Below are 27,359 nucleotides of genomic sequence, written 5' to 3'. Positions count from 1 at the left end.
AGGACAGAACTACATAAAAAAAAATTCAAAGGCACAAGTAGCCTACGTATCAATACATACACACAAACTATCTAGGTCAAATAGGGGAGAGGCGTTGTGCTGTGAGGTGTTGCTTTATCTGTTATTTTTTTAAACCAGGTTTGCTGTTTATTTGAGCAATATGAGATGGAACGGAGTTCCATGCAATAAAGGCTCTATATAATACTGTACGCTTTCTTGAATTTGTTCTGGATTTGGGGACTGTGAAAAGACCACTGGTGGCATGTCTGGTGGTGTAAGTGTCTGTGTCAGAGCTGTGTGTAAGTTGACTATGCAAACAATTTGGGATTTTCAACACATTAATGTTTCTTATAAAAAGAAGAAGGGATGCAGTCAGTCTCTCCTCAACTCTTAGCCAAGAGAGACTGGCATGCATAGTATTTATATCAGCCCTCTGATTACAATGAAGAGCAAGACGTGCCGCTCTGTTCTGGGCCAGCTGCAGCTTAACTAGGTCTATCCTTGCAGCACTCAACCAAATGACTGGACAATAATCAAGATAAGACTAAACTAAAGCCTGCAGAACTTGCTTTTTGAAGTGTGGTGTAAAAAAAAGCAGAGCATCTCTTTATTACAGACAGACCTCTCCCCATCTTTACAACCATTGAATCTATATGTTTTGACCATGACAGTTTACAATCTAAGGTAACGCCAAATAATTTAGTCTCAACTTGATCAACAGCCACACCATTCATTACCAGATTCAGCTGAGGTCTAGAACTTAGGGAATGATTTGTACCAAATACAATGCTCTTAGTTTTAGAGATGTTCAGGACCAGTTTATTACAGGCCACCCATTCCATAACAGACTACAACTCTTTGTTAAGGGTTTCAGTGACTTCAATAGCTGTGGTTGCTGATGCGTATATGGTTGAATCATCAGCATACATGGACACACATGATTTGTTTAATGCCAGTGGCAGGTCATTGGTAAAAATAGAAAAGTGTAGAGGGCCTAGAGAGCTGCCCTGCGGTACACCACACTTTACATGTTTGACATTAGAGAACCTTCCATTAAAGAAAACCCTCTACGATATGGCAGAGGTTGAAAAGCCATGTGCAGCCAAAACTTATTAGCCACTCCTTTTGCCCCATCTCTTTCAACCATACAATTTTTTAATTCCTCATCAATCCACGGAGCCTTCACAGTTCTAACAGTCAATTTCTTAACAGGTGCATGTTTATCAATAATTGGAAGAAGCAATTTCAAAAATTCATCAAGTGCGGCGTCTGGATGCTCCTTATTAATCACATCAGACCAACAAATATTTTTAACATCATCCACATAAGTCACAGCAAAATCTTTTGTATGATCTCTTTAACACTATTTTAGGCCCAGCTTTTGGAACTTTGGCTTTCCTGGATATACAGTTGAAGTCAGAAGTTTACATACACTTAGGTTGGAGTCATTAAAACTCGTTTTTCAACCACTCCACAAATTTCTTGTTAACAAACTATAGTTTTGGCAAGTCGGTTAGAACATCTAATTTGTGCATGACACAAGTAATTTTTCCAACAATTGTTTACAGACAGATTATTTCACTTATAATTCACTGTATCACAATTCCAGTGGGTCAGAAGGTTACATACACTAAGTGGACTGTGCCTTTAAACAGCTTGGAAAATTACAGAAAATGATGTCATGGCTTTAGAAGCTTCTGATAGGCTAATTGACATCATTTGAGTCAATTGGAGGTGTACCTGTGGATGTATTTCAAGGCCTACCTTCAAACTCAGTGCCTCTTTGCTTGACATCATGGGAAAATCAAAAGAAATCAGCCAAGACCTCAGAAAAACAATTGTAGACCTCCACAAGTCTGGTTCATCCTTGGGAGCAATTTCCAAATGCCTGAAGGTACCACGTTCATCTGTACAAACAATAGTACGCAAGTATAAACACCATGGGACCACGCAGCCGTCAAAACGCTCAGGAAGGACACGTGTTCTGTCTCCTAGAGATGAACGTACTTTGGTGTGAAAAGTGCAAATCAATCCCAGAACAACAGCAAAGGACCTTGTGAAGATGCTGGAGGAAACAGGTACAAAAGTATCTATATCCACAGTAAAACTAGTCCTATATCGACATAACCTGAAAGGCTGCTCAGCAAGGAAGAAGCCACTGCTCCAAAACCGCCATAAAAAAGCCAGACTACAGTTTGCAACTGCATATGGGGACAAAGATCGTACTTTTTGGAGAAATGTACTCTGGTCTGATGAAACAAAAATAGAACAGTTTGGCCATCATGACCATCGTTATGTTTGGAGGAAAAAGGGGGTGCTTGCAAGCCGATGAACACCATCCCAACCGTGAAGCACGGGGATTGCAGCATCATGCTGTGGGGGTGCTTTGCTGCAGGAGGGACTGGTGCACTTCACAAAATAGATGGCATCATGAGGAAGGAAAATTATGTGGATATATTGAAGCAACATCTCAAGACATCAGTCAGGAAGTTAAAGCTTGGTCGCAAATGAGTCTTCCAAATGTACAATGACCCCAAGCATACTTCCAAAGTTGTGGCAAAATGGCTTAAGGACAACAAAGTCAAGGTATTGCCCTGACCTCAATCCTATAGAAAATGTGTGGGCAGAACTGAAAAAGCGTGTGCGAGCAAGAAGGCCTACAAACCTGACTCTGTTACATCAACTCTGTCAGTAGGAATGGGCCAAAATTCACCCAACTTATTGTGGGAAGCTTGTGGAAGGCTACCCGAAACTTTTGACCCAAGTTAAACAATTTAAAGGTAATGCTACCAAATACTAATTGAGTTTATGTAAACTTCTGACCCACTGGGAATATGAAATAAAATAAATAAAAGATGAAATAAATCATTCTCTATACTATTATTCTGACATTTCACATTCTTAAAATAAAGTGGTGATCCTAACTGACCTAAAACAGGGAATTTATACTAGGATTAAATATCACAATTGTGAAAAACTGAGTTGAAATGTATTTGGCTAAGGTGTATGTAAACTTCCGACTTCAACTGTAGCCTCTATATTGTGATCACTGCATCCAGTGGGTACGAATACAGCTTTAGAACAAAGTTCTACAGTATTATTAAAAATGTGATCGATACATGTGGATGATCTTGTTCCTGTAGTGTTTGTAAACACCCTGGTAGGTTGATTAATAACCTGAACCAGATTACAGGCACTGGTTACAGTGAGAAGCTTCCTCTTGAGCGGACAGCTTGATGAAAACCAATCAATATTCAGGTCCCCAAGAAAGTAGACCTCTGTTTACATCACATACACTATCAAGCATTTCACACATATTATTTAGATACTGACTGTTAGCACTTGGTGGCCTATAGCAACACCACAAAAGAAAAGGCTTTAGATGTGCCAAGTGAACCTGCAACCACAACACTTCAATAACACTTGACATAAGATATTCTCTAAGCATTACAGGGATATGGCTCTGAATATATACTGCAACACCTCCCCGTAAGCATTTCTGTCTCTTCTACAGATGTTTTATCCTTGTATTGCTACTGCTGTATCATCAAATGAATTATCTAAGTGAGTCTCATAAATGGCTAATATATGAATGTTAGCTGATTTTAGCAAGTTATTGATTTCAATAACCTTATTTCTAAGGCTACATATATTAATATTGGCTATTTTCAGCCCTTTCCTGGGTAGCTTATCAGAGATAGACATAATACTGAAAATAGCAAATAAAGCAAGAGAAAGAAATATACATTCAGCAGTCCATTAATCAATTGGTGTGTGTGTGTGTGCTGCGGGGTTGAAGCTACGAACCCATAGGCTTGGCTCTCTCATCCCTTCCAGGCTTCTGGGAGGGAGGGTGGACAATGAGCCTGTCATAGTGGATGTAAGCAATGCCCCCACGTGCTCTGGCAGCTTTCATGGCTGGGATAAGTTATTTCCTCTTCTGGAGCACAGCTTCAGGATAGTCCTTGTTTAGGAAGATATACGTTCCTCTCAAGTTTTTGGCTCTTTCCAGAACAGCTAACTTGTCCTTGAACCTCAGGAACTTGACACTATCAGTCTGGGCCTGTCACCTGGGCCGGTGGTGGGTTTTCCAGTCCTGTGGGCACGCTCCACCTCAATCTTCCTGTGGTCCATCTTCAATTTCTCAGAGATAATTTCCCTCACTTTGTCCTCAGACTCCGTCCAGGTCTCGTGGAGATTCTGCAATTCCGTCCACAACCATGTTGTTCCGCCTTGATTGTCCCTCGAATCCATGATTTCTCCTTCATTGTTATCATGGATTCACACACAGAACTGATGTCCTCTCTCAATGACTTACAGATTGCTGTCATCTTGCCATTCTCCTGTTTCAACTCATCGAGCTGACCCTGGGAGAACTGCAAACTGTTCTTCAGGTCCTGGACCTCTCTGGTCAGGTCATCCATTATTTTATTAGTTGAATCAACCAGTATTTGGACAAAACACTTGAAGCTATTTTCTTGTTGTTGTAACAACTGCTTGTAGAACTCTTTTTAATCGTTTAAAAGATCCTTCACCTCTGTCCTCAACGGTACTACCACCGGCTTTGGTCTTTGTCATGGTAGCTAGCCACGTAGGTTACGCTGTTACTCCTCGCAGTTCCAGACAGGGCAGGTCACAGGAAAGATTGAAAACAACAACAGACAGCAGGGATCTTGACAGCCACAAATCCAAGACAATCCGTGGTCCCAGCCACAATGGCTAACCGCGTCACGGGCTGCGTTCAAGCCCTCAAGAAAACCCTGCTAGCTTGTTAGGCTAGCTGCTACGCCAAATAGCTCCTCAGACCTGGCCTTCGTTGGCAGGATCACTGGACAGAGACTAGCAGTCCCATCAACTGATGCCAACTCCGTCGCGGGATACAAACTAAAAAGTTAGCTAGGCACTAAAACTTTCCAATACACTTTCAAAACAACAAACTTTTCAAAACAACCAAACCGAGCTCTCCCTCGTTCCTCGTTCCTACCATATGCCTCATGCAGCCCGGCACATCTCCTTTGCATAGATCAGGCTGTTGATTGTGGCCTGTGGAATGTTGTCCACTCCTCTTCAATGGCTGTGCAATGTTGCTGGATATTGGCAAGAACTGGAGCACGCTGTTGTACACGTCGATCCAGAGCATCCCAAACATGCTCAATGGGTGACATGTCTGGTGAGTATGCAAGCCATGGAAGAATTGGGACATTTTCAGTTTCCAGGAATTTTGTACAGATCCTTGCGACATGCTGAAACATCAGGTGGTGGCGGATGAATGGCACGACAATGGGTCTCAGGATCTCATCACGGTATCTCTGTGCATTCAAATTGGCATCGATAAAATGCAATTGTGTTCGTTGTCCGTAGGTTATGCCTGCCCATACCATAACCCCAACGCCACCATGGGGCACTCTGTTCACAACAATGACATTAGCAAACCGCTCGCCCACACAACGCCATACACGCTGTCTGTTATCTGCCTGGTACAGTTGAAACCGGGATTAATCTGTGAAGAGCACATTTCTCCAGCGTGCCAGTGGCCATCGAAGGTGAGCCGCCTACAAGTCCGGTCAAGACCCTGGTGAGGACGACGAGCACGCAGATGAGCCAGTTTCTGACAGTTTGCAGAAATTCTTCGGTTGTACAAACCCACAGTTTCATCAGCTGTCCAGGTGGCTGGTCTCAGACAATCCCGCAGGTAAAGAAGCCGGATGTGGAGGTCCTGGGCTGGCGTGGTTACACGTGGTCTGCGGTTGTGAGGCCAGTTGGACGTACTGCCAAATTCTCTAAAACAACGTTAGAGGCGGCTTATGGTAGAGAAATTAACATTCAATTCTCGCAACAGCACTGGTGGACATTCCAGCAGTCAGCGTGCCAATTGCACGCTCCCTCAAAACTTGAGACATCTGTGGCATTGTGTTGTGTGACAAAACTGCACATTTTAGAGTGGCCTTTTATTGTCCCCAGCACAAGGTGCACCTGTGTAATGATCATGCTGTTTAATCAGCTTCTTGATAGGAGAAAGGAGAAATGCTCACTAACAGGGATGTTAACAAATGTGTGCACAACATTTGAGAGAAATATGCTTTTTGTGCATATGGAACATTTCTGGGATTATTTATTTCAGCTCATGAAACATAAGACCAACACTTTACATGTTGCGTTTATATTTTTGTTCAGTGTATTTTCAAACCCTAGAACCATGATTGGTAATTTGTCTGTATTATTTGAGCTCGCTTGCACTGAGGTGGGAGGGGTGGTAATATCTGAGGTGTGTCCTTAAAGTGCGCCAAGGTGCCAATTCCAGTATGCGCAGGTGCCTGGTGGGGATATTTAAGAGCAACCGAAAGCTGCTCTTAGTGGTAACGCGGTTGACTAAGGCATGGATTTTGACAGCGGAAGCGCAGCCAGCCGTGATGCACAGTACCTATATGCACATGGAACAAGAGCTACAGTATGTGCTTTTTTTGCCTGTAAACCTCAAATTTTGAAACATACAAAACTAGTGTTTTTGTCACAATTTCATTTCATTTGATTAAAAACCAAGCATAGCTCTCAATGAAAGCTGTTATGTCATACCCAATGCATTCACCAAGTAGCCAAGACTATCGATAAAGGGTTTGGCTCATGAGACCACTTTCAAATAAATGTTAATCACCAGAGCTTTGTTAAAATATCAAATTTGTCAGCAGCAAAACAGTGAATACATCCTGTGCAATGTCACACCTATAGTATTAAGGGTATTACAGTGCCTTTTATTATTTTGGATGTGTTTTAAAACCCCATACATGTAGGCTATATAGGCCTACCCATCATGGGACGAGAGATGAGATAATCCAGTGAAACTCATATTTAGAAACATTTGAAATTACTTTCCTGTAAAAATTGCTTGTTTTCTGTTTCATTTGATTGAAAAACAAGCCCTTCAAGTAGGCTACCCTTACCCTACTATAACGAAAGCTGGTTCAACAGCAATGTGTCTAGTGTATTTTTCTTATCCCGGTCATGTATTAGCCAAAGAGCCTATTCATAAAAGGTTTCTAAATGGTCTACTTTTGCCGATATTCACAATTCACATAGGCCTACCTGCAGTGCATAGCATACTCCATATGGCTTGTATCCAACCCCATTTCCAAAGACCACATCAACGACGCGCTCCTCCAAACACAGGATATACAACATTTTCAGTCCTATAATGCCGTATCAACGGTAGGCCTAGGCTATATATTGTTTATTGAGAACGTGACTCACACATACAATACAATTTACGGGAGCCTAGTATTTTTTATTTGAGGATAAGTGCGATGCATAAAGGCCTATACTTGTTGAAGCTAATTACAACAATGTTGACGGTCAACACTCCAAACAAATTGAGCAAACAGTGGATTTTTTGTTTTTACTGTAGCTATCACTAGTTACTGTAGCCTATGCTATTTAATAAGCGGTAGTATCAATCCACAATGGACTAGGACGAGAATATTCTGTGCCCCTAGCCAAATTGGAGTTGATGACAACGCAATAATATACATAATTTGAGACAAATGCATGCAGTATTAAACCATGGAACACCTTGATTGGCCAGTGAGTGGCCAAGCCCTCATCACACCTAAAACTTGTTTATTCATCAAAACCCAGCCCTTTCGCACTGCTGCCAGCTATTGTGCTCATAATAACGGCTGTGAAAATAGCTAAAATATTTCTGACACACCCCTGGACCTATAGCACTATGCCAGCGCTTCAATTTATCATTTGCATTAGGTTTGTTAAAATAAAACCCTTAATATTGTCTCAAACATTAACTAGTTATTGTCATTGGGCACACCTCTTTGACCTGTGTGTCCCGAGTTACTCCAAAAAACTTGACTGCTGACATGCAAAACATTTGGGACTGTATTAACAGTGGACTAATGAAAAAAAGTGGACTTTTCCTTTAAGGCCAGGATTAAGTCTTAAGCATTACAGCATGCTTGATATTTGAAAGGTAATTTCCAATTGAACTCACATCTGCAGCGTTTACCTTGAATGAGATATCCGTGAACGTGATTGATTTGATCTTTCCATGACAGACTGACCAGGTAAATCCAGGTGAAAGCTTTGATCCCTTATTGATGTCAGTTGTTAAATCCACTTCAATCAGTATAGATGAAGGGCAGGAGACCGGTTAAAGAAGGATTTTAAGCCTTGAGACAATAGAGACATGGATTGTGTATGTGTGCCATTCAGAGGGTGAATTGGCAAGACAAAAGATTTAAGTTTGTTTGAACGGGGCTCAACAGTTTCCCATGTGTATCAAGAATGGTCCACCACCCAAAGGACATCCAGCCAACTTGACACTACTGTGTGAAGCACTGGAGTCAACATGGGCCAGCATCCCTGTGGAATGCTTTCGACACCTTGTAGAGTCCATGCCCCGAGAAATTGAGGCTGTTCTGAGGGCAAAAGGGGGGGTTGCAACTCAATATTAGGAAGGTGTTCCTAATGTTTGGTATACTCGTGTATATATAAATGAAACTACAGTTACAAATGCTCTACTTTTTTCGTCCAGCAGGTGTTTAAAAATCACACATGAAAATGTGCACAAATTTGCTCTTAAACATTTCTCTAATTTCAACAGTTTTTACAGAGAAATGTTCAGATATAAACAAGACATTAAATGAAACGTAAATTAAAGGGTTGAGAATGTCAATAGCTTGAGCCAAGTCATGTCTACTACATGTATAAAGGACGTCACGCTGCTTGCTTAGCGAGTACCGCTTCCCCTTGACCGACTCATATCGAGACTTCGAACTCGGGACCTCTGCCTCGCAAACACATGTGACCGCCTTCCTGAAGTGTTCTAACCCGTAGGGGTGATAATCAGATAATCAAAGGGTGCATCTCAATAGTTTGAAGCCATCCCTACAATAGCTTCTGCCACTGGGCACTTTATGATAGGGAAGGACTAGAAATTGCTCATGTAAGTCGCTCTGGATAAGAGCGTCTGCTAAATGACGTAAATGTAAATGTAAATGTAAAAGCAAACAAGCTTGAGCTACCATTACATCACCAATACCCAGGTGGTGCAAATATGGCTGGCATAGAATAAGGCGACGGTACCGTATCAGAGTCTCACAATGCTTTAGGGTTGGGACGGTAATAGCCAAGCGTTCCATCTACAGCTTTGTTCAGTCCAGTCATGTTGAAAGGGAATCAAAAGGGTACCAACAAATGGTAGCTAAGGGCTAGGATTCAGTCATTGTCTTTCAACAGGTGGCGCCACGCCTACTTCGACTGTTAGTCCTTCTACCGATCAGTGCAAACAAAAGTTACACTATCTGATGTAAGACAATGGGGCTCAGTTTGAAACAACCACGGCCTAGGCGCATCATCACCGTATTTCAGAAAGTATTGGATTTAGCAATATGGCCCAGCTTGCCAGATGGAATTTCCACTATATTGTATATTGTTTATACCTATCCAATGCTTTCAGATCTACAAGTGCCTGGGGGTTAGGGGTTAGGGGTTAGGGGTTAGGCATGGTTTAATTGAGGCCTGGGCCTTGGTGCACCATACATGCCCACTGCCCACCCTCTCCCTCCCTCTGTTGTGGCAAGGGTGTGAACTGAAGCTTAGTCAGACTTGGGGCTGGTTAGCCAGGGTTTTTGTCCCCCTTCAGTCGGCGGACGAGCTTCTCACTGCTCCGTCGGATGGAGGCGCGTAGCTTACTGAAGGAGACGCTTCTCTTCAGGGAGCCACAGTCGTCCTTTGGGGACAGAGAGCAACGGAGGGTTACACATACACTCACATGTATGCATGCAACTGCTCATACACACGTATTTATGCACATGCTCACAGATAACAAACGCACATGCTCGTACAGATACAAACACACACACACACACAAACCAGTGGCGGCTGCTGATGGGAGGACAGCTCATAATAATGGCTGAAACGGAGCGAATGGAATGGCATCAAACCATGTGTTTGATGTATTTGATACCATTCTGCTCCAGTCATTCCCACGAGCCCGTCCTCCCCAATTAAGGTGCCACCAACCTCCTTTGGCACATACTTACTTTTACACACACAAACACACACACACAGGCCCAATTGTCTGCATACATGTACATATACACTCATGCATATTCTGGGTAGGGCTATACAGTCACACTGTAGGCAATCAACGGCAACACATACTTTTATAGTAAAAGTTTACACAGGCTCATAGTATAGCTGGAATGAAATGAATGTGTTTGATACCATTATATTAATTCTGTTCCAGCCATTACAATGAGCCTGTCCTCCGATTTTAAAGTGACAACAAGCCACCACTGCTTCAGAGGTAGCATACAGTACTCAGAGCATGCGCGGACCAACTGGCAAGTGTCTTCACTGACATTTTCAACCTCTCCCTGACCGAGTCTGTAATACCTACATGTTTCAAGCAGATCCAAAGTTGGCGCAATCTCAATCGCACTCCACACTGCCCTTTCCCACCTGGACAAAAGGAACACCTATGTGAGAATGCTGTTCATTGACTACAGCTCAGCGTTCAACACCATAGTGCCCACAAAGTTCATCAATAAGCTAAAGACCCTGGGACTAAACACCTCCCTCTGCAACTGGATCCTGGATTTCCTGACGGGCCGCCCCCAGGTGGTAAGGGTAGGTAACAACACATCTGCCACGCTGATCCTCAACCCGGGGGCCCCTCAGGGGTATGTGCTTAGTCCCCTCCTGTACTCCCTGTTCACCCACGACTGCGTGGCCAAGCACGACTCCAACACTATCATTAAGTTTGCTGACGACACAACGGTAGTAGGCCTGATCACAGACAACAATGAGACAGCCTATAGGGAGGAGGTCAGAGACCTGGCAGTGTGGTGCCAGGACAACAACCTCTCCTCAACGTGAGCAAGACAAAGGACATGATCGTGGACTACAGAAAAAGGAGGACCGAACACACCCCCATTCACACCGATGGGGCTGTAGTGGAGCGGGTCGAGAGTTTCAAGTTCCTTGGTGTCCACATCACCAACAAACTATCATGGTCCAAACACACCAAGAAAGTCGTGAAGAGGGCACGACATCGCCTTTTCCCCCTCAGGAGACTGAAAAGATTTGGCATGGGTCCCCAGATCCTCAAAAAGTTCTACAGCTGCACCATCGAGAGCATCCTGACCGGTTGCATCACCGCCTGGTATGGCAACTGCTCGGCATCCAACCGTAAGGCTCTACGGAGGGTAGTGCGTACAGCCCAGTACATCACTGGGGTCAAGCTTCCTGCCATCCAGGACCTCTATACTAGGTGTGTCAGAGGCCCAAAATATTGTCAAAGACTCCAGCCACCGTAGTCATACAATGTTATCTCTGCTACCGCACGGCAAGCTGTACCGGAGCGCCAACTCTAGGTCCAAAAGGCTCCTTAACAGCTTGTACCCCCAAGCCATAAGACTACTGAACAATTAATCAAATGGCCACCTGGACTATTTACATTGACCCCCCCCGTTTGTTTTTACACTGCTGCTATTCGCTGTTTATTATCTATGCATAGTCACTTTACCCCTACCTACATGTACAAATTACCTCAACTAACCTGTACCCCCGCACATTGACTCGGTACCGGTACACCCTGTATATATATATATTGTTATTGTTATTTTTTTACTTTAGTTTATTTAGTAAATATTTTCTTAACTCTATTTCTTGAACTTCATTGTTGGTTAAGGGCTTGTAAGTAAGCATTTCACAGTAAGGTCTACAACTGTTGTATTCGGCGCATGTGACAAATACAATTTAATTTAATTTGATCTGAGGGTACGACCACAGTCTAGAGATGTGTGGTGAGGGGAGGCAGGCTCATAGTAATAAATGGCTGGAATAGATTGAATGGAATGGTATCAAACACGTGTTTGATGTGTTTGATACCAATCCATTTATTCCATTCCAGCCATTACTATAAGCTGCCTTCCCTCACCACACGTTACGTACAGATTTTGTGTCTGAAAATATCGGAAATAGCTGTTAACGGATGATGGCCAGCGGAGATAATTGTCTGACAAAAACACACAAATTATACATATTTTTAAGCATGCAACCTGCACAAAAAAACTTGACTCGAGTTGAACTTTTGACGGACAAAAACGGACAATTGATGAATGCATATACGATTTCATCCTTGCTCATTAGTCTCTGTAGCTGTAGCCTGAGTGGTAGAGAGTTGTGCTCCTCCTCACCCCGTTCCATTCCAGACTGAGGTTGACCACCTCTCCTCCGTGTAGGCCACTGTCGTACTTCACCGTGATCACCTCAGAGGTCAGGCTCTCACTACTGCTGCATTGCTTCTCCATGGCCGCGCTGTTGCTGGGGGCCTCGGCAGCTAGAACACACCGCTTCTGGCTCTATACACACAGACGCACACACAGATGAACACATACAACATGGAAACACACAGCAATACTACTAAGTGTGGGAGGACAAACACATCCTGGTCATTCCTTGGCCAGGTATTTCCTAAACCTTCACATTTCATTGGTATTAATAAGTAACTTGCGGGTGAACTCGTTTCCTACTTTTAATTGGTTACTGTTGGAGGTATATGATCTATATAGGAATTTGATTATGCACAATACATTCATGTGTTATCTTTTGGGCCCTACTGTACTGAACACTTGCCTTTTTTCCCCTTCCTAAAATAAATAAATAAAAACTATAAAACATAAATAAAACAAATCATAATAATAAAAGTTAAATAAAACAATTATATTAAGTTAAATAAATTATATTTTTTAATGCAGACCGGACCCACTTGTTTAGGGGTGTGTGTGGCCGCTGCCTCCAGTGTCTCTGCTGCCTTCAGTTTGCCCTGTCGCCTGTAGAGGGCTCCCAAGTTCCTCAGGGTGCTGGTCATGGTGGCACTGCACGGGGTCAAAGGTCAGGGATTGTGTAAACCATGTAATATTCATTAGTGTACACCGTAACAAAACATTTTGCAACAGAAAACTAAAACAAGTCTTTCTTATTGGACAATTTCAGGTAGTCCTTCCCTGTTTCGACCTGTTTTCTTTCATTTCGTGTCTAGTGAATACAACCCTAATGGAGTAGGACAAATTTGCCTGGCCTTAGGCACAGATCTAGGATCAGCTTTCCCGCCCCAAATCCTTACCTTAACCATAAGGAGGGAGAATGAGAAACTGACCTTACATCAGTGTCTAGGGGCAAATTCATCATACTCGGTCAGGAAACAGATCTAGGATCGGCTTCAGGGTAAAGTTGCCTCTACATGCTGATCTTGGGTCAGTTTAGTATTTTCCCCACTAATGGTTAAGGTTAATATTGGGGGAAGTGAAGCTGATCCTAGAGCTGTACCTAGTGGATACGCCACCCTGAGCATGGAGATGACTGACCTGTCCACTTTGCCAGTCCTGTCCCAGCTACCTTGATCTCCTATAGACAGGCCTTCTCTCTTTCTGCCCTGAGGAGCACACATTTAAACATGGTCAACAGTGGAATGGTGAACAATGGCTCAGTTGGTTGGAGCATTGGTTGCTGTACAGGTTATAGTCCAGTGTGGGCAGATTTGTTACTATGGTTGTAGTAGCTGAAATGAGATTTGATCAAATATGAGGGGCTGAGTTTGTTCACCTGTTCCTCCCTCTCCTCTGCCTGCATCCAGATGGACTTGACCTCCCCTGTATCAACAGATAAATACACAGACAGACAGGTTAACTGGTGTAATGGAACCAATAGAATAGCCCCAAAAGTACAAGCCCGCCCATCCAGCATGCAGGGTAAGCGAAACACAGCACACCTCAAGGATTTGAAAGAAGATAAAATACTATTTCGACCCAGGTATGGCTGGAAACTAGAGGCATTTTCCAGATTGTTTTCACAATAAAAACTTTAACGGAAGATGTAAATGATGGGTCCTTACCATTTGTAGAGCCACTGGCCTTCTCGTGGGCATGGGTTAGGATCTCTTTGTACAGCACCTCTGCTTGTTTAAACTTCCCTTGCTTTAGGTAACAGGAGGCCTAAGAGAGGAAGGGAGATACATTATATATACAAAAGTATGTGGACACCCCTTCAAATTAGTGGATTCTGCTTTTTCAGCCACACCTGTTGCTGACAGGTGTATAAAATCGAGCACACAGCCATGCAATATCCATAGACAAACATTGGCAGTAGAATGGCCTTACTGAAGAGCTCAGTGACTTTCAACGTGGCACTGTCATAGGATGCCACCTTTCCAACAAGTCAGTTCGTCAAATTTCTGCCCTGCTAGAGCTGCCCCGGTCAACTGTAAGTGCTGTTATTGTGAAGTGGAAATGTCTAGCAGCAACAACGGCTCAGCCGTGAAGTGGTAGGCCACACAAGCTCACAGAACGGGACCGCCGAGTGCTGAAGCGCGCAGCGCGTAGAAATCGTTTGTACTCGGTTGCAACACTCACTACCGAGTTCCAAACTGCCTCTGGAAGCAACGTCAGCACAATAACTGTTTCTTCAGGAGCTTCATGAAATGGGTTTCCATGGCCGAGCAGCCGCTCACAAGCCTAAGATCACCATGCACAATGCCAAGCGTCGGCTGGAGTGGTGTAAAGCTTGTCGCCATTGGACTCTGGAGCAGTGAAAATGCTTTCTCTGGAGTGATGAAACACGCTTCACCATCTGGCAGTCCGACGAACGAATCTGGGTTTGGCGGATGCCAGGAGAACGCTACTTGCCGGATGCATAGTGCCAACTGTAAGGTTTGGTGGAGGAGGAATAATGGTCTGGGGCTGTTTTTCATGGTTTGGGCAAGGCCCCTTAGTTCCAGTGAAGGGAAATCTTAACACTACAGCATACAATGACATTCTAGACGATTCTGTGCTTCCAACTTTGTGGCAACAGTTTGGGGAATGTCATTTCCTGTTTCAGCATGACAATGCACAAAGCGAGGTCCATGCAGAAATGGTTTGTCGAGATCGGTGTGGAAGAACTTGACTGGCCTGCACAGAGCCCTGACCTCAACCCCATCGAACACCTTTGGGATGAATTGGAAGGCCGACTGCGAGCCAGGCCTAATCGCCCAACATTAGTGCCCGACCTCACTAATGCTCTTGTGGCTGAATGGAAGCAAGTCCCCGCAGTAATGTTCCAACATCTAGTGGAAAGCCTTCCCAGAAGAGTGGAGGCTGTTATAGCAGCAAAAGGGGGACCAACTCCATATCAATGCCGATGATTTTGGAATGAGATGTTCGACAAGCAGGTGTCCATATACTATTGGTCATGTAGTGTATCATTTCAGATATCATGAGTGGAAATAATGACATTCCAAACATATGACAAGGCAACAAATTCTATACAAAATACTTCATTTTTTATGTCAATCAAATCAATCAATGAAATGTATTTTATACAGCCCTTTTTACATCGGCAGTTGTCAGAAGGTGCTTTACAGATATCCATTTGTTATGTCTTGTGCATTTTTTCAACAGACTATTGACTTGACAGTGAAGTACCTGTCAATGAGAGGCTGTATAAAATACAGGTCAATTACTAGAACCTTCATTTAGGCACAATCCAGAAACAACCATTAGCCCCTACCCTCTAGGCACATCTATAGATCTGAAAGGGTTGGATACTGAGATGTAAGCAATGCGGCTGATCTCTGATTGGCTACGTGGACATCCACCATATTGCTTATTATACTAATCCAATCCTTTCAGATCTGCACAATGTCCAAGGGGGTAGGGGCTAGGGGTTGTTTCTGGACACGGCCATGGTCTTTCAACACAGAGTACTAGCCCAGGCACCAGGCAGATTTCAGTGAGCTGCTCTGTTTGGGACTAGATGACAGTGTCCCAGTATTTTCCTTTCATCATTCCAGCACACTTCTAGCAACTGTGGCGGATGCTTAACCAAGCCAGACCATTAAAACTCAGCTCAGCTCACTAGTGTGAGAAGGGTACCAGTCTCTCACCAGCTTGTTCTTGGTTTTAGCCATGTTGGGGTCATCGGGGCTAAGCCTGGTCTGGTAGATGTCCAGGGCACGTTGGTAGTGCTGCTCCACCTCTCTATACTTCCCCTGGTTCTGGCACAGCAAGGCCAGGTTGTTCAGCTGCTTGGCCACGTCAGGATGCTCCTTACCCAGTATCTAGATCAACAGGGGTTAGGAGTTTAGTTTTGTGTAGGATGAGGTATTTAGATAAACACAGGCACGCACACAGTTTACATTGACATTTTAGTCATTTAGCAGACACTCTTATCCAGACCGACTTACAGTTAGTGCATTAATCTTAAGATTGCTAGGTTGTAAAACCACATATCTCAGTCATAGTAAGTACATTTTTCCTCAATAAAGTTGAGAGCAGGTCAGTGGTAGAAAAAATTATACACTGAGTGTACAAAACATTAGGAACTTCTCTTTCCATGACAGACTGACCAGGTGAATCCAGGTGAAAGCTATGATCCCTTATTGATGTCACCTGTTAAATCCATGTTTTATTATTATTTTTACACACACACACACACACAGAGACAGACACACACACACACACCTAGTGACCCACCTTCTCCCTAATCTCCAGCGCTCGTTTACACAGTGGCTCGGCCTCCTTGTACCTGCCACTCTTCCCATAGAGCACAGCCAGGTTGTTGAGTGTAGCGGCCACCTGAGAGGAGGGTATGGGGACGTTAGCCACAGGGTCAGTGATACTCACACAGCCGCTAGGTCAATGACACCTACAGTGACTAGTAGCTGTCAGCCTTAGAATTGGAAGGGGGAGCGGGTATGGGAACAACACAACAGTGGGGTCAGAGACAAACACACACAAACACAAAGTGATGGCCATACACACACATAGACACAAGGTGATGGCCATACACTCACCGCCGGGTGGTCCCTGCCAAGGGTCCTCTCCCGAACCGCCAGCGAGTCGTTGAGAAGGTTGGCTGCCTCTTTGTACTTATTCTGGTCCCTGGAAGGAGAGGGGTGGAGGGCCTGGTTACTAGGGTATCGCCACGGCAACCTCAAGGTAAAACCAGGGTTAGGGTTGCCAGAGCTTGGCTGTTTTCAACAACAACAATGGTCCCCATCATGTGAGAAGAGTAACTGACTATTTATCATGTTAAACCCGAATGCTTTCACTGTCAAACATTAGGCTGGGATTGGGCTTCGGAGTTGGTGGCTCGTGCTTTGAATGAAATGGTGTGGCTGGCAGGTTGGATTTACACACTAAATCATACAGACAGAAGAAAAAACGAACATTTGGGCCTGGCAACTATTCCAAAAAGGTGGAGTCCATGTCCTTATAAACTTCCTGCATCATAATGTGCTTTAACACTGAAATTTGACACCTGATATTTATACTCTATTGGCAGCCACTGCTTATTTGAAGTTGAGAACCTGCTAGCCCATTGCCATCTGTGGGAAAGCTAGGTGCCCCCTACATGAGGAATGCACAAAACTGGATCAATGACTTAGCTCATGTCAGCTGTTGTCTATTCTAATGTAACATAATCCTAAATCGATGGTACCATAATGTTGACCAATTATTAGTTTTGGAATAAATAAGAAAATATTGATATTGATATTTATTGATATATATAACTTGAAGACCATAAGAGCACTCATTGAAAGGATACATAATTTCAATGTAGTAAAGACAATAGGCCTATGCTGTCATCACTATGATATGTTTCATGTTCTCTGATCAGATTATTTCCATTACAAACACTATCCCATCTTATTCTTATCAAACTGGAGGAACAAGATCTGATCGGAGAACATAACTGAATATAACACAGGATCGTTCCTGTGGTCCGTCATCATCTTCTCCGGCATCCCGCGGGGCTCACCTGTAGACCAGGGCCAGGATGTTGAGCATGGTGGCCACGTCTGGATGCTCGTGTCCGGAGGTCTTCTCCAGGTCCTCAAGGGCCTGTTTGCAGAGGGGCACAGCCACCTCGTAGCGACCCTGCGAGGCGTACTGGATCACCAGGTTGTGGAGCGTACACAGACGGGCTGGAATCTCGTAGCCACCCTGGTTGGCGGCTGCCATCGCCACATTGCTACTGTGCTGCTGAACTGAAGGGAATATGGAGTCTACCTTATTTAATGACATCGTAACTGTGACCATTATCGCTACCGCTAGTTTACTAGCTAGTAATACTAGCTTGCTAGCTGCTAGCTTCTAATACATACAACAAATAATTTGTGCCACTGACAAAATAATACCACCAACACCATTACAACAATTAGTAATTATACTATTACATTAGGGGAATAAACGTTTTTTTTGTTGTTGGATTTTGTGACTATCATTGCCATTACTGTTAGTGTTTTCACTGTGCAAGGGAATATTTGAAAGCTACATAGTATGCCATTCTGATACTGCAGATGATTCTAGATTAGATTCCCGCAATAATCCCGGTCTTTAATCCCCTGCCCGCCCAGTGCTTACTGCCATGGCCCTGGTTCTCCTCTTCATCATTGGGGAAGAGGTCATCCAGTGTTTCCTTGCTGGAATCAATCTCTTCCTGGTGAGTAAAGGTAGGGTTGTATTATCACTATCATTAGCGCACACACAGCTAACAAGAATTGTTCCTAGAACATGAGGTGAAGTTCCCACTCCTGTCTGGTAAAGTCCCACTCCTGTCTGATTGAGAAGAAAGCCCAACAAAACTTGATCAGAACATCTCAGGTGATTCATGTTCTGGATACATTGACAATGTGGAAGATAAATGTCCCTGTTCATGTCATCACCCTGCAATTTCTGGACTGTCCTGGAATGGTTTTGCGAGAAAATAAATTTATAGAATGCTATCTGTACCATTGATTAATTGTTCTGGGAACCAAAAGTTGTTGGCTTGGCATGCATTCACACGTTCTGTGGCACTGTTCAACCCATGCTTGTCTCCAAAAGTCTCCTCTTTAGTACCTTGACAGCAACTCTGGCTTATTCTGTATCTTCTGTTATAGCATGGATCCCACTGCTGCCACCAAAAACCATTAATCATATTGTCTGACCTACATTTGAGTATAAAGTTCTCAAACATGAACTAGGAAATGTTGCTGTCTGCAGGAACTTAATTCCGCTGAATGCTAAGAGAGCTGGTTTATGCTAGTCTAGCAATATACACATTTATTTTTTACAATTCCTGATGGCTACATGGGGTCGGTGAATGCCTGTAAATTTGTTTTTGATCTGATAAAATGTATTTATGGTTTAGTTGAAATCACTAGAAAATCTCAAAATAAACTTTGATGAAAAAAATATTGAATACACTCACGGGGGACGAAAGGTCATCGCTGTCGTCGTCATATCGCCGGAGGCAGCTCATGAACTCCAGGTGCCTCCTTTCTTCTTCCAGCTGCGCCACACTCTGCTCGCTCTCCTGCAGCCTCCACTGTGCCCCCGCCAGCTCATCCCGCAGCCACTGGTTCTCCTGGCACAGCTGCCTCACCTGAGCACGCAGCTTCTGCTTCTCCGCCTCCACCATGCTAAGGTGGGCCGACAGGGCCAGCATGACCTGGGGAAGGGGAGGTAGGAAAATAATTATTGGAAAAGACAATATGGCCGCCGGTCCACCCATCACACTTGCATGGGAACGTCCATTCTAGTAATTATATTTCTATGGGGGAAAACCCAGATAGGCCTTTAACCTCAAACTGCATAGGTTGTTCTTAGGGTGCCATGTCTTGCCTTATGGTCCGTTCAAGACAACTGGGAACTCTGAAACAAACAAGGTCAAATCATGACGTCAGTGATCTTTAGCTTGGAAAGTCGTAGCTCTAGAAAGAGGCCAGAGTTCCTGAGTTGAAATTATGAGTTGGAAGACTGTTCAGAACTATTTTTCCCAGTCGGAGCTAGTTTTTTCAGAGTTCCTAGTTGTCTTGAACGCACTGAAGTCGGAAGTCAGAGTTCCGAGTTCCCAGTAGTTTTGAACGCGGCATTACTGTGGCTGTACGCAGCAAAACAGAGCAAAACTCGGAACACAAAACAACTCTGACAGCAAGCAAGTGTCATCTGACCTCCCATGACATGACCTCAACCCTAACCTGATCCATACTGACAATACTATGCTAATTGCTCTAAGCTAAAGAAAGCTTACCCCAGCTGCCACAAGCAGTACTCTTAATCTCTGACCTCGGTCAGGTCCATCAGGCAAAACAGAAGTGAAACAGGAAACAGAGTGGCTAGCTACAAATTGAAAAACGCTTTCTCCTCCTCACAAATGTTAAGATAGCCAAAGAATGAAAAACAGATACTCTTGATCCAAAATCTGAGTGCAGTCCTACATGTGATTTTGACTGAGACTGAAACATTAACTTAAGAGTTTTGGCATATAATGTCCCATAGACTACATCTGACTACGTGTTTGTGAATTTTTTATTCCTGCCACGTGTATAACCATAATAATCAAATAAAGAGTTTTACTTTTCTACACAAGAGAGTGCCTACGAATGTTAAGAAAGCAGCATCTGTTTTTCATCTGCAAATTGCAATATTTAATTAATTAATTAATATTAATGATTACAATTCAATGTATCTGACCTGCGCTTCGCCCAGCCCAAGCTCTAGGGTGTCCAGCGAGCGGTGGATGGCCCTGGCCTTCTCCTGGGCAGGGCTGGGCTCCTCGTGGTTCTGGCTCCCCTCCACTTCCAGGCAGTGCAGGCTCCCCAGTAGGCCCTCCAGGAGAGAGTGGTGCTCCAGTCTCAGGGCCTCCATCCCCTGGATCACCTGCCTGGTCTGGCCCAGCATCTCCTCCTGGGTTGTCCTACGATCGGCCAAGACCCCCTGCGGTGCCACCAGGGCGGGTGCGTTTTCATACATCCTGGGGAGGGATAGAGGGTGGGGAAGAGAGGACATGGAGAAAAAAATAGGGATTAGGTCCTAATTCAATTAAATTAGAAATAGATTGGGTATTAGAATAACCCAATTTTCTCTGGGCTTCGAGGGCTGCAGCACTGCTGGATTTCATCCTTCCCCTCTTATCAGGGACTGATTCTGACCTGGGACACCAGGTTAGCGGAATCTGTGGGCAAACCATGTCATTTATCAATGAATTAACTACAGATGCAGTATTTTATGCACACTGCACAGCATGTTGCACTCACCTGGGTAAAAATCTGTGAGAGAAAGGCAGGCACAAAATAATTTCATTTCCTGGTGATGTTGAAGATGTGTGGCATTTGTTCTTTTAATGTAATGCAATCAAATATTTTTCCCCATGCGATTTTGACCCAGGCGAGTGCAGTATGCTGTGCTGTGACGCGCCCCCCAAAAAAGACTGCATCTCTGAGAGAAAATAAAGTAGTAGTGCTCTGGACCTTTGAATACCCCTGATGTAAAACAGTTGGCTGTAAGTGCTGTACATGATAAATCCAGGAAGCATACCCCTGATGTAAAACAGTTGGCTGTAAGTGCTGTACATGATAAATCCAGGAAGCATTGTTATCACACACCAAGCGTAATGTAAGGTGATCAGAGTTCATTTTGGCGGTTACTCTACTTTCTTCCTTATTTTAGCCTTGTGTTGTCAATCAATAAAATGATATTCTCTTTGCTGTGAGAACACACAAATTAATCCTAAAAGTGTTAACAAGAGCAGGGTATTTTGTTTCTTTTGAAAACAGCATAATATTTTGTTAAACTTACCTTAATAATACTGTGTGGAGTTGAGAACTGGGAGACACAGAGAGACACTGATCCTAGTCCTGTGGTGTGAGATGTGAGGCACTGTAAGCATAATGAAGTAGTGTGATGAAAGATTTGTCCACAGCTTAACCACACCCTATGAGTAAGACAGCAAACTAAAATGGCACTAACACACACAAAATTAAATACAGTTTGGATCGGCAATGAAACATTGTGCATATATTAATACAACACACAGACACACACATTCAGCCACAAACAGACACACACACACACAGGTACTCTCTCTCTCTCTCTCTCTCTCTCTCTCTCTCTCTCTCTCTCTCTCTCTCTCTCTCTCAAACTTAGAGCCCAAACTCATCCTCCCAAGCTCACCCCGGTCTCATTCGCAGCTAAAATGAGATATTCCCATAGTACCTTGACCTCCTGCAGAGGGGTCGCTGGCTAAACCCAAGGAATGCTTTTGTGAATGGGCACCGTGGACGGGCCACAACAATGGCCTGACCCACCCATTATACAACCCCTCCCGGTATGATTTGGGGGAAGAGGTTTGAGTCCATCATAATGGGGGGTGTTGGCGCGAGAGGGAGAAGGGTGCTGCTACAGACATTTCATAAGAGGAGGGATGTGCAGTCTGCAAATGAAATGTCATCCTATTTGATTACCATGGATGGAATATATTGTTATTCATTGTCATATAAGATCAATGGAATATAGGGAAAGACATACCTGAGACATTATTGATGAATATACACCCTGTATGACTTATGGGACCCATGCAATTAAATATGAGAAAACACATATTGAAGCCAATCCATACACATCATAAAATAATTATGCATGTGAATATCCTAATGTGGATATCTGTGATAGAAATATATATAGAGCTATCATAATTTATAGATGTTGTGACATCCCAAAGCCACAGTATCCTGGTGCTGCTCTGTGCCAGAATGTTAGCGGAAGTCCACTGTAAGAGTCATGGTGGCTAATAGATAACATTGTCTTCTCTGTTTCTAGGCTATAGCCTATTAGTCACCAGAAACAAAGAGCGCCATGCCAACTGTTACTAAGACAGCTGGACACCGCCTCTTGAATGAGTGGGAGTGCTCTTGGGCTTGAGGCACAGTGGAGGGCCCAAGCTACCTACCGTGTGACGTTCAAGGCAACTGCCATCGAGAGAAAAGCTCTGTGCATACACAGGCTGTACAACTGATGTACAACGTATTTGACACAATGGTTGCGATATAACACATTCAGTATGTTAGTGACACAACAGAAAGTTTGTCAGTCTGCACAAACATTTTACACAACCATTGTGCACTGTCTCTGCAACGCTTGTGTAAATATTTGGTGTGCAGAAAAGCTCTCTGTGGTATTACAACAGTTGTGCCAAATGTGTTGTACATCAGTTGTACCGCTTCAGTGTGTCTGGGGCTACAGTGATAGGACACCCCAACAAACTGCAATACTATCTTAACACTTCAATAAGGCCCGATTCCGACCCGAGTTAAGCGTGCGTAAATGAAACGTAATTCCCTTTTTTATGTGCTTTCCTCTCTATGGCCCCGATTCTGACCTGAGTTCAGCGCACATAACTGGAACGTATTCCCTTTTTATACACTTTACGCGCAATGAAACCATGAATAAGGTCTAGCGAACATACCGGTTCCATGTGGAGAAATAATCTACTTCCAATAAAATTACACCATTCTCCATGCACTGTAATTTGATAAGAGCTATTGATAAGAGCTAGGTAGTAAATGAGTAATCCGTTTAGATAAGGGAATATGAAACCAGTCATATGGCAGCAAACTGAAGCAGTAAAGTTGATGAAATGCTGTGCCATTATGCAGAATTTAAATTCTATGGCCTTTTAGCTTGCAGGGATGGGCATTCTCTAATGTCTTTATTATAGGCTACCCTGACTTACTCTGTTTCCTATCTCTATCATCTTAAATATCAGTATCGACCGTCAGTAGGCCTAATAACCACACATATTAAACTGCCAATTTACTGTTAGTTCCTTCAGTTGGTATAGCCTACATTATCATTCCATTTAATGACATTGTTTCGTTCACCTTCATTTGCTTCCTGTGTAAACACCGTCATGGTCATGTGATTGTTACTGAAGATCATTAATAACAGTTGATAATATAAAAAAAAAGAAATGTAGGCTAATTAAATGGTAATGAGAGGAACGCAGACCAAGCCGTAACAGTTTGAAACCGACCCATTGCGCAATCCTAGGCCATGTCATCAGACAGTTCCATGGTTAGTGCAGGCAATAGACGAGGGTATAGGCTACTATTGTACACTATTCTCCCTATTATAATTCTATGTAAAATAATCTTCCAACATTACCATGTGTTGAAGAACTGAATGTGGCAATTTTGTGAATGAATCAAACCACCGTTTTCTTTCTTTCATGAGTAAAGGCTCTCAAAACCAGTTTTTTTATGATTGATAAATACTTTCCTATACCTAAATAATCTACACTATTTTTTTATCTACCAATTGGTGCTGAAACGGAGACGAATATGCATATATTTAGAAGGTTTTCTTTAACTGATCCCTAATATTCTGAACCCGTTCTCTCAATATATTCTAGTCTGTCAACAAAATTCTAACTAAAAGGTGCACTGTATTCAAAGGGATGGCTTAAGATAAATATACTGAAAATCCCATTGAAGTAAAAATCTGTTGGCCAGCAAGTGGGAGGGTTTTCAGCGGTTGAATGACATTTATTCAGAACAAGCAAGGTAGCCACACCTGCAGAGCTCGTTACGCAACCGAATAAGGTAAGTCTGAATACCAAATACTGAGAAGAAAGGCATAAATTCCTAAGTCGGGATCGGGCCCTTATACATTTCATACGAGCTACAAAATACTTTAAAACTGGAGGAGAGAGTGTCGCTGCCTGAGTTTAAAGCTCTGATAGAAGAAAATGTCATTGACCATTGTAATTGTTTTTAATGTATTGTATTGTATTGTGCTCTTATGTTATGTGTACACGCTGACTACATCCTGCTGACCTCTTGCCAGGTGACCCTCACAAAACCTCAAGGGTCTTTTCCTGGTTAAATAAAGGTTAAATAAATACAAATGCACATGACCATCAGGGGCACACTCAATGTCTTGTTTCACATCTTTATACTGGTTTCATTCTGTAGGCCTAGAATGAACAATGAAGGTCTATTGTTTATATTAATTTGCTAGTTTAATGAAACAGCACAAATATCATTTTGGTTAGTACAATCATAGTGTGGCAGTTAGATCACTGCTATCTATGTGTTGGCCAGAAGACAGTTATTCGACTCATACAAGAGGGTACAACATCTGTCTTTGTGGTGGTTGAATGAATGGGCTGACTGGATTGAATCAGACCTGCTACATTGGTAAACGCACAAAGATTCACCACCCTCGTTTTGAGGAGATAGCTTTCCCACAAATGATTCCTTATTCACTGTGCACTTTTTGGCAACCTTGTTCAATATTGAACCAAATATTCTGATTTCTGGTTCTCAACTCACTCTTTCTCCCCAATGCTACACAATAAATGGAACTCACAAGTAGATGCACGCATTACACAGCAAGTCACAGCAAGTTATATGAAAAGTAATGTGAAAATATTTCTTACGTTGGGGAGGGAGGTGCATTTCCTTATGACACCTCAAGTCTTTACTACTGTCAAACAAATTAGATTATATATATGATATGTCCAGGTTCCAAGGTGAACAATATAAACTGTACACATGTGCCTTGACACCTTATCTAACCAATAATGTTTCTAACTCAATGAACATGCAAAGAAAACAGTGGTGAAAGAAATCTTTACCACTGTTGTTCACTGTAAGCATCTCCTAAAAAGGTACTTCTGCCAGGAAGCTACTAGAATGTAGGCCAGAGCTCTCCAACCCTGTTCCTGGAGAGGTACCGTCCTGTAGGTTTTCACTCCAACCCCAATCTAGCACACCTGATTCTAATAATTAGCTGGTTGATAAGCTGAACCAGGTTAGTTACAACTGGGGTTGGAGGGAAAACCTACAGGAGGGTAACCCTCCAGGAACAGTGTTGGAGATCCCTGATGTAGGCTATGTGCTGTACACATTATAGTCTATTTGCAATGTCAATGAAATACTTGTAATATGATGGTGACAAATAGAAAGACATCTTTTGGCCTCCATCTCTGCATATAAAACAGGGATGAATACTTTTTTAACTGAATTGAATAATACTGGGTTATTTTAATAGATCTATAGTAATCTTTCTATTTGAATATTATTGTCATAATATTATTTCCTGTATCAGATATTGATACTTTTAAAATATGGTAAGACTTTATCCAGGTATAATGGTTTATAACTTGTTATAATGTCTCTCTATTAATACATTTTTCAACCAAACTGGCTGTTATTTAGCAGATCATTATGAGATGATTATAAGTCATTATAAAGCGGTCGTAATATGCTGCTCGTGACAAGTAGGCCTATTACAATGCATTATAACTGCATCATTATGCATTATACCTGAATGATTACTGAAAATATTTGTGTTCTTTTTATTTCTAGGGAATTTCATGCACATTATAAAATAATGAGCAGACGGACATCTAGTTTCATCGAGACCACTACACATTTTATAGGCGCAAACACATTCACATAACGTCGTGAGTTACCGGTATGTCAAAGTAGCCTACATTCACTTACCTCTAAATGTGGAGTGGATTCCTTTCGACTGAAGACACGGAGTATAGTCGGTGTTGTCTCTTTGACATCGCTTTAGTTCTGTGCAAAACATGATCCAATCGATAGCACATATCGTCCGGCAAACTCCGGCTACGTGCTCAAATTTGACCTGGATTCAAAGTGCACACAAACTCAGCCCCGTATTTTCTTAACCCACACCCCCCTTTATAGGTAGGTTTAATTTGATTTAAATATCCCTTAGGCTACAATATAATGCACACTAAGAAAATGTGAACCATTTGGGGTTCAAGGTGATTGCCACGGTGGGGGAACCTTTGGGGTTCATATAGGCTATCTTATTTGTATCCCAACAGTTTAATGCTGACCTATACAGCCTCTATCAATGTATCTATTGCCTATAGGACAACATACTTTTATATTAGCCTATCTCATCTCCCTCCTTATAATTTATAAGTTATTTTTAATAAATCACTTTTCCTTAACATCATGTATATATGTTTATTGAGTATAGCCTAATCAATAAGAGATCCACATATCTTTCAGTAACATCTGCACAGATTAAACAGTATACAAACTCATTTAAATTACAGACATTATTCCCAACTTGTATGCAAAGTTATTGTTACTGTGTTGTGTATGATACATGTGTGTTTTTTATTGAGCTGCCCTCTTGGCCAGATCTCACTCATAAAAGTGAGTGTAGTCCCCTGTAGCTCAATTGGTAGAGCATGGCGCTTGCAACGCCAGGGTTGTGGGTTCGTTTCCCACGGGGGGCCAGTATGAAAATGTATGCACTCACTAACTGTAAGTCACTCTGGATAAGAGTGTCTGCTAAATGACTAAAATGTAATAAAAGAGGTCTTCTGACCTCAATGGGACTTCCTGGATAAATAAAGGTAAAATAAAAAATGCACTTCTCGTTATTCCATACCACATTCAAGTAGATAGAAAAAGAGCAATGTTCCATCTGCCTATTTGCTGTTCATCGTTGCATTAAACATGAATTGTCCCTGTGGCACAATCTTGTGGATGATAG

The 27,359-nt window shown here is 42.8% G+C and overlaps 1 protein-coding gene across 2 annotated transcripts; it reads right to left on the bottom strand.

Moving 5' to 3' along the window:
• Nucleotides 1–8,412: 8,412 nt before the first annotated feature.
• Nucleotides 8,413–26,447, bottom strand: LOC121552614 (kinesin light chain 1). Of its 2 annotated transcripts, none has more exons than XM_041865578.2 (15): nt 26,324–26,447; nt 21,615–21,695; nt 20,511–20,790; nt 19,246–19,485; nt 18,417–18,492; nt 17,812–18,040; nt 16,844–16,931; nt 16,524–16,625; nt 15,935–16,108; nt 13,907–14,006; nt 13,618–13,664; nt 13,380–13,447; nt 12,782–12,890; nt 12,210–12,374; nt 8,413–9,736 (listed from the first exon to the last, which is right to left on the bottom strand). In XM_041865578.2, exons 3-15 carry the CDS (start codon nt 20,787–20,789, stop codon nt 9,623–9,625), a joined length of 1,791 nt encoding a protein of 596 aa, XP_041721512.2. In that variant the 5' UTR covers nt 20,790; nt 21,615–21,695; nt 26,324–26,447; the 3' UTR covers nt 8,413–9,622. The 2 variants fall into 2 exon arrangements, with proteins under 2 accessions (XP_041721512.2, XP_041721513.2); XM_041865579.2 differs by having other exon boundaries at nt 21,615–21,673.
• Nucleotides 26,448–27,359: the final 912 nt, after the last annotated feature.

This window comes from Coregonus clupeaformis, chromosome 36, assembly GCF_020615455.1.
Source record: "Coregonus clupeaformis isolate EN_2021a chromosome 36, ASM2061545v1, whole genome shotgun sequence".
In the NCBI taxonomy this organism is placed as follows: domain Eukaryota; kingdom Metazoa; phylum Chordata; class Actinopteri; order Salmoniformes; family Salmonidae; genus Coregonus; species Coregonus clupeaformis.
This window is presented reverse-complemented; position numbering and strand designations above follow the sequence as displayed.

Coding starts and splice junctions, on each gene's coding strand:
- LOC121552614 (XM_041865578.2), bottom strand. CDS start 20,789: ATGTATGAAAACGCACCCGCCCTGGTGGCACCGCAGGGGGTCTTGGCC. Junction 18,041..18,416: donor GGAGAACCAGGGCCATGGCA/GTAAGCACTGGG, acceptor TATTCCCTTCAG/TTCAGCAGCACAGTAGCAAT. Junction 16,109..16,523: donor CGCTGGAGATTAGGGAGAAG/GTGGGTCACTAG, acceptor CTGTTGATCTAG/ATACTGGGTAAGGAGCATCC.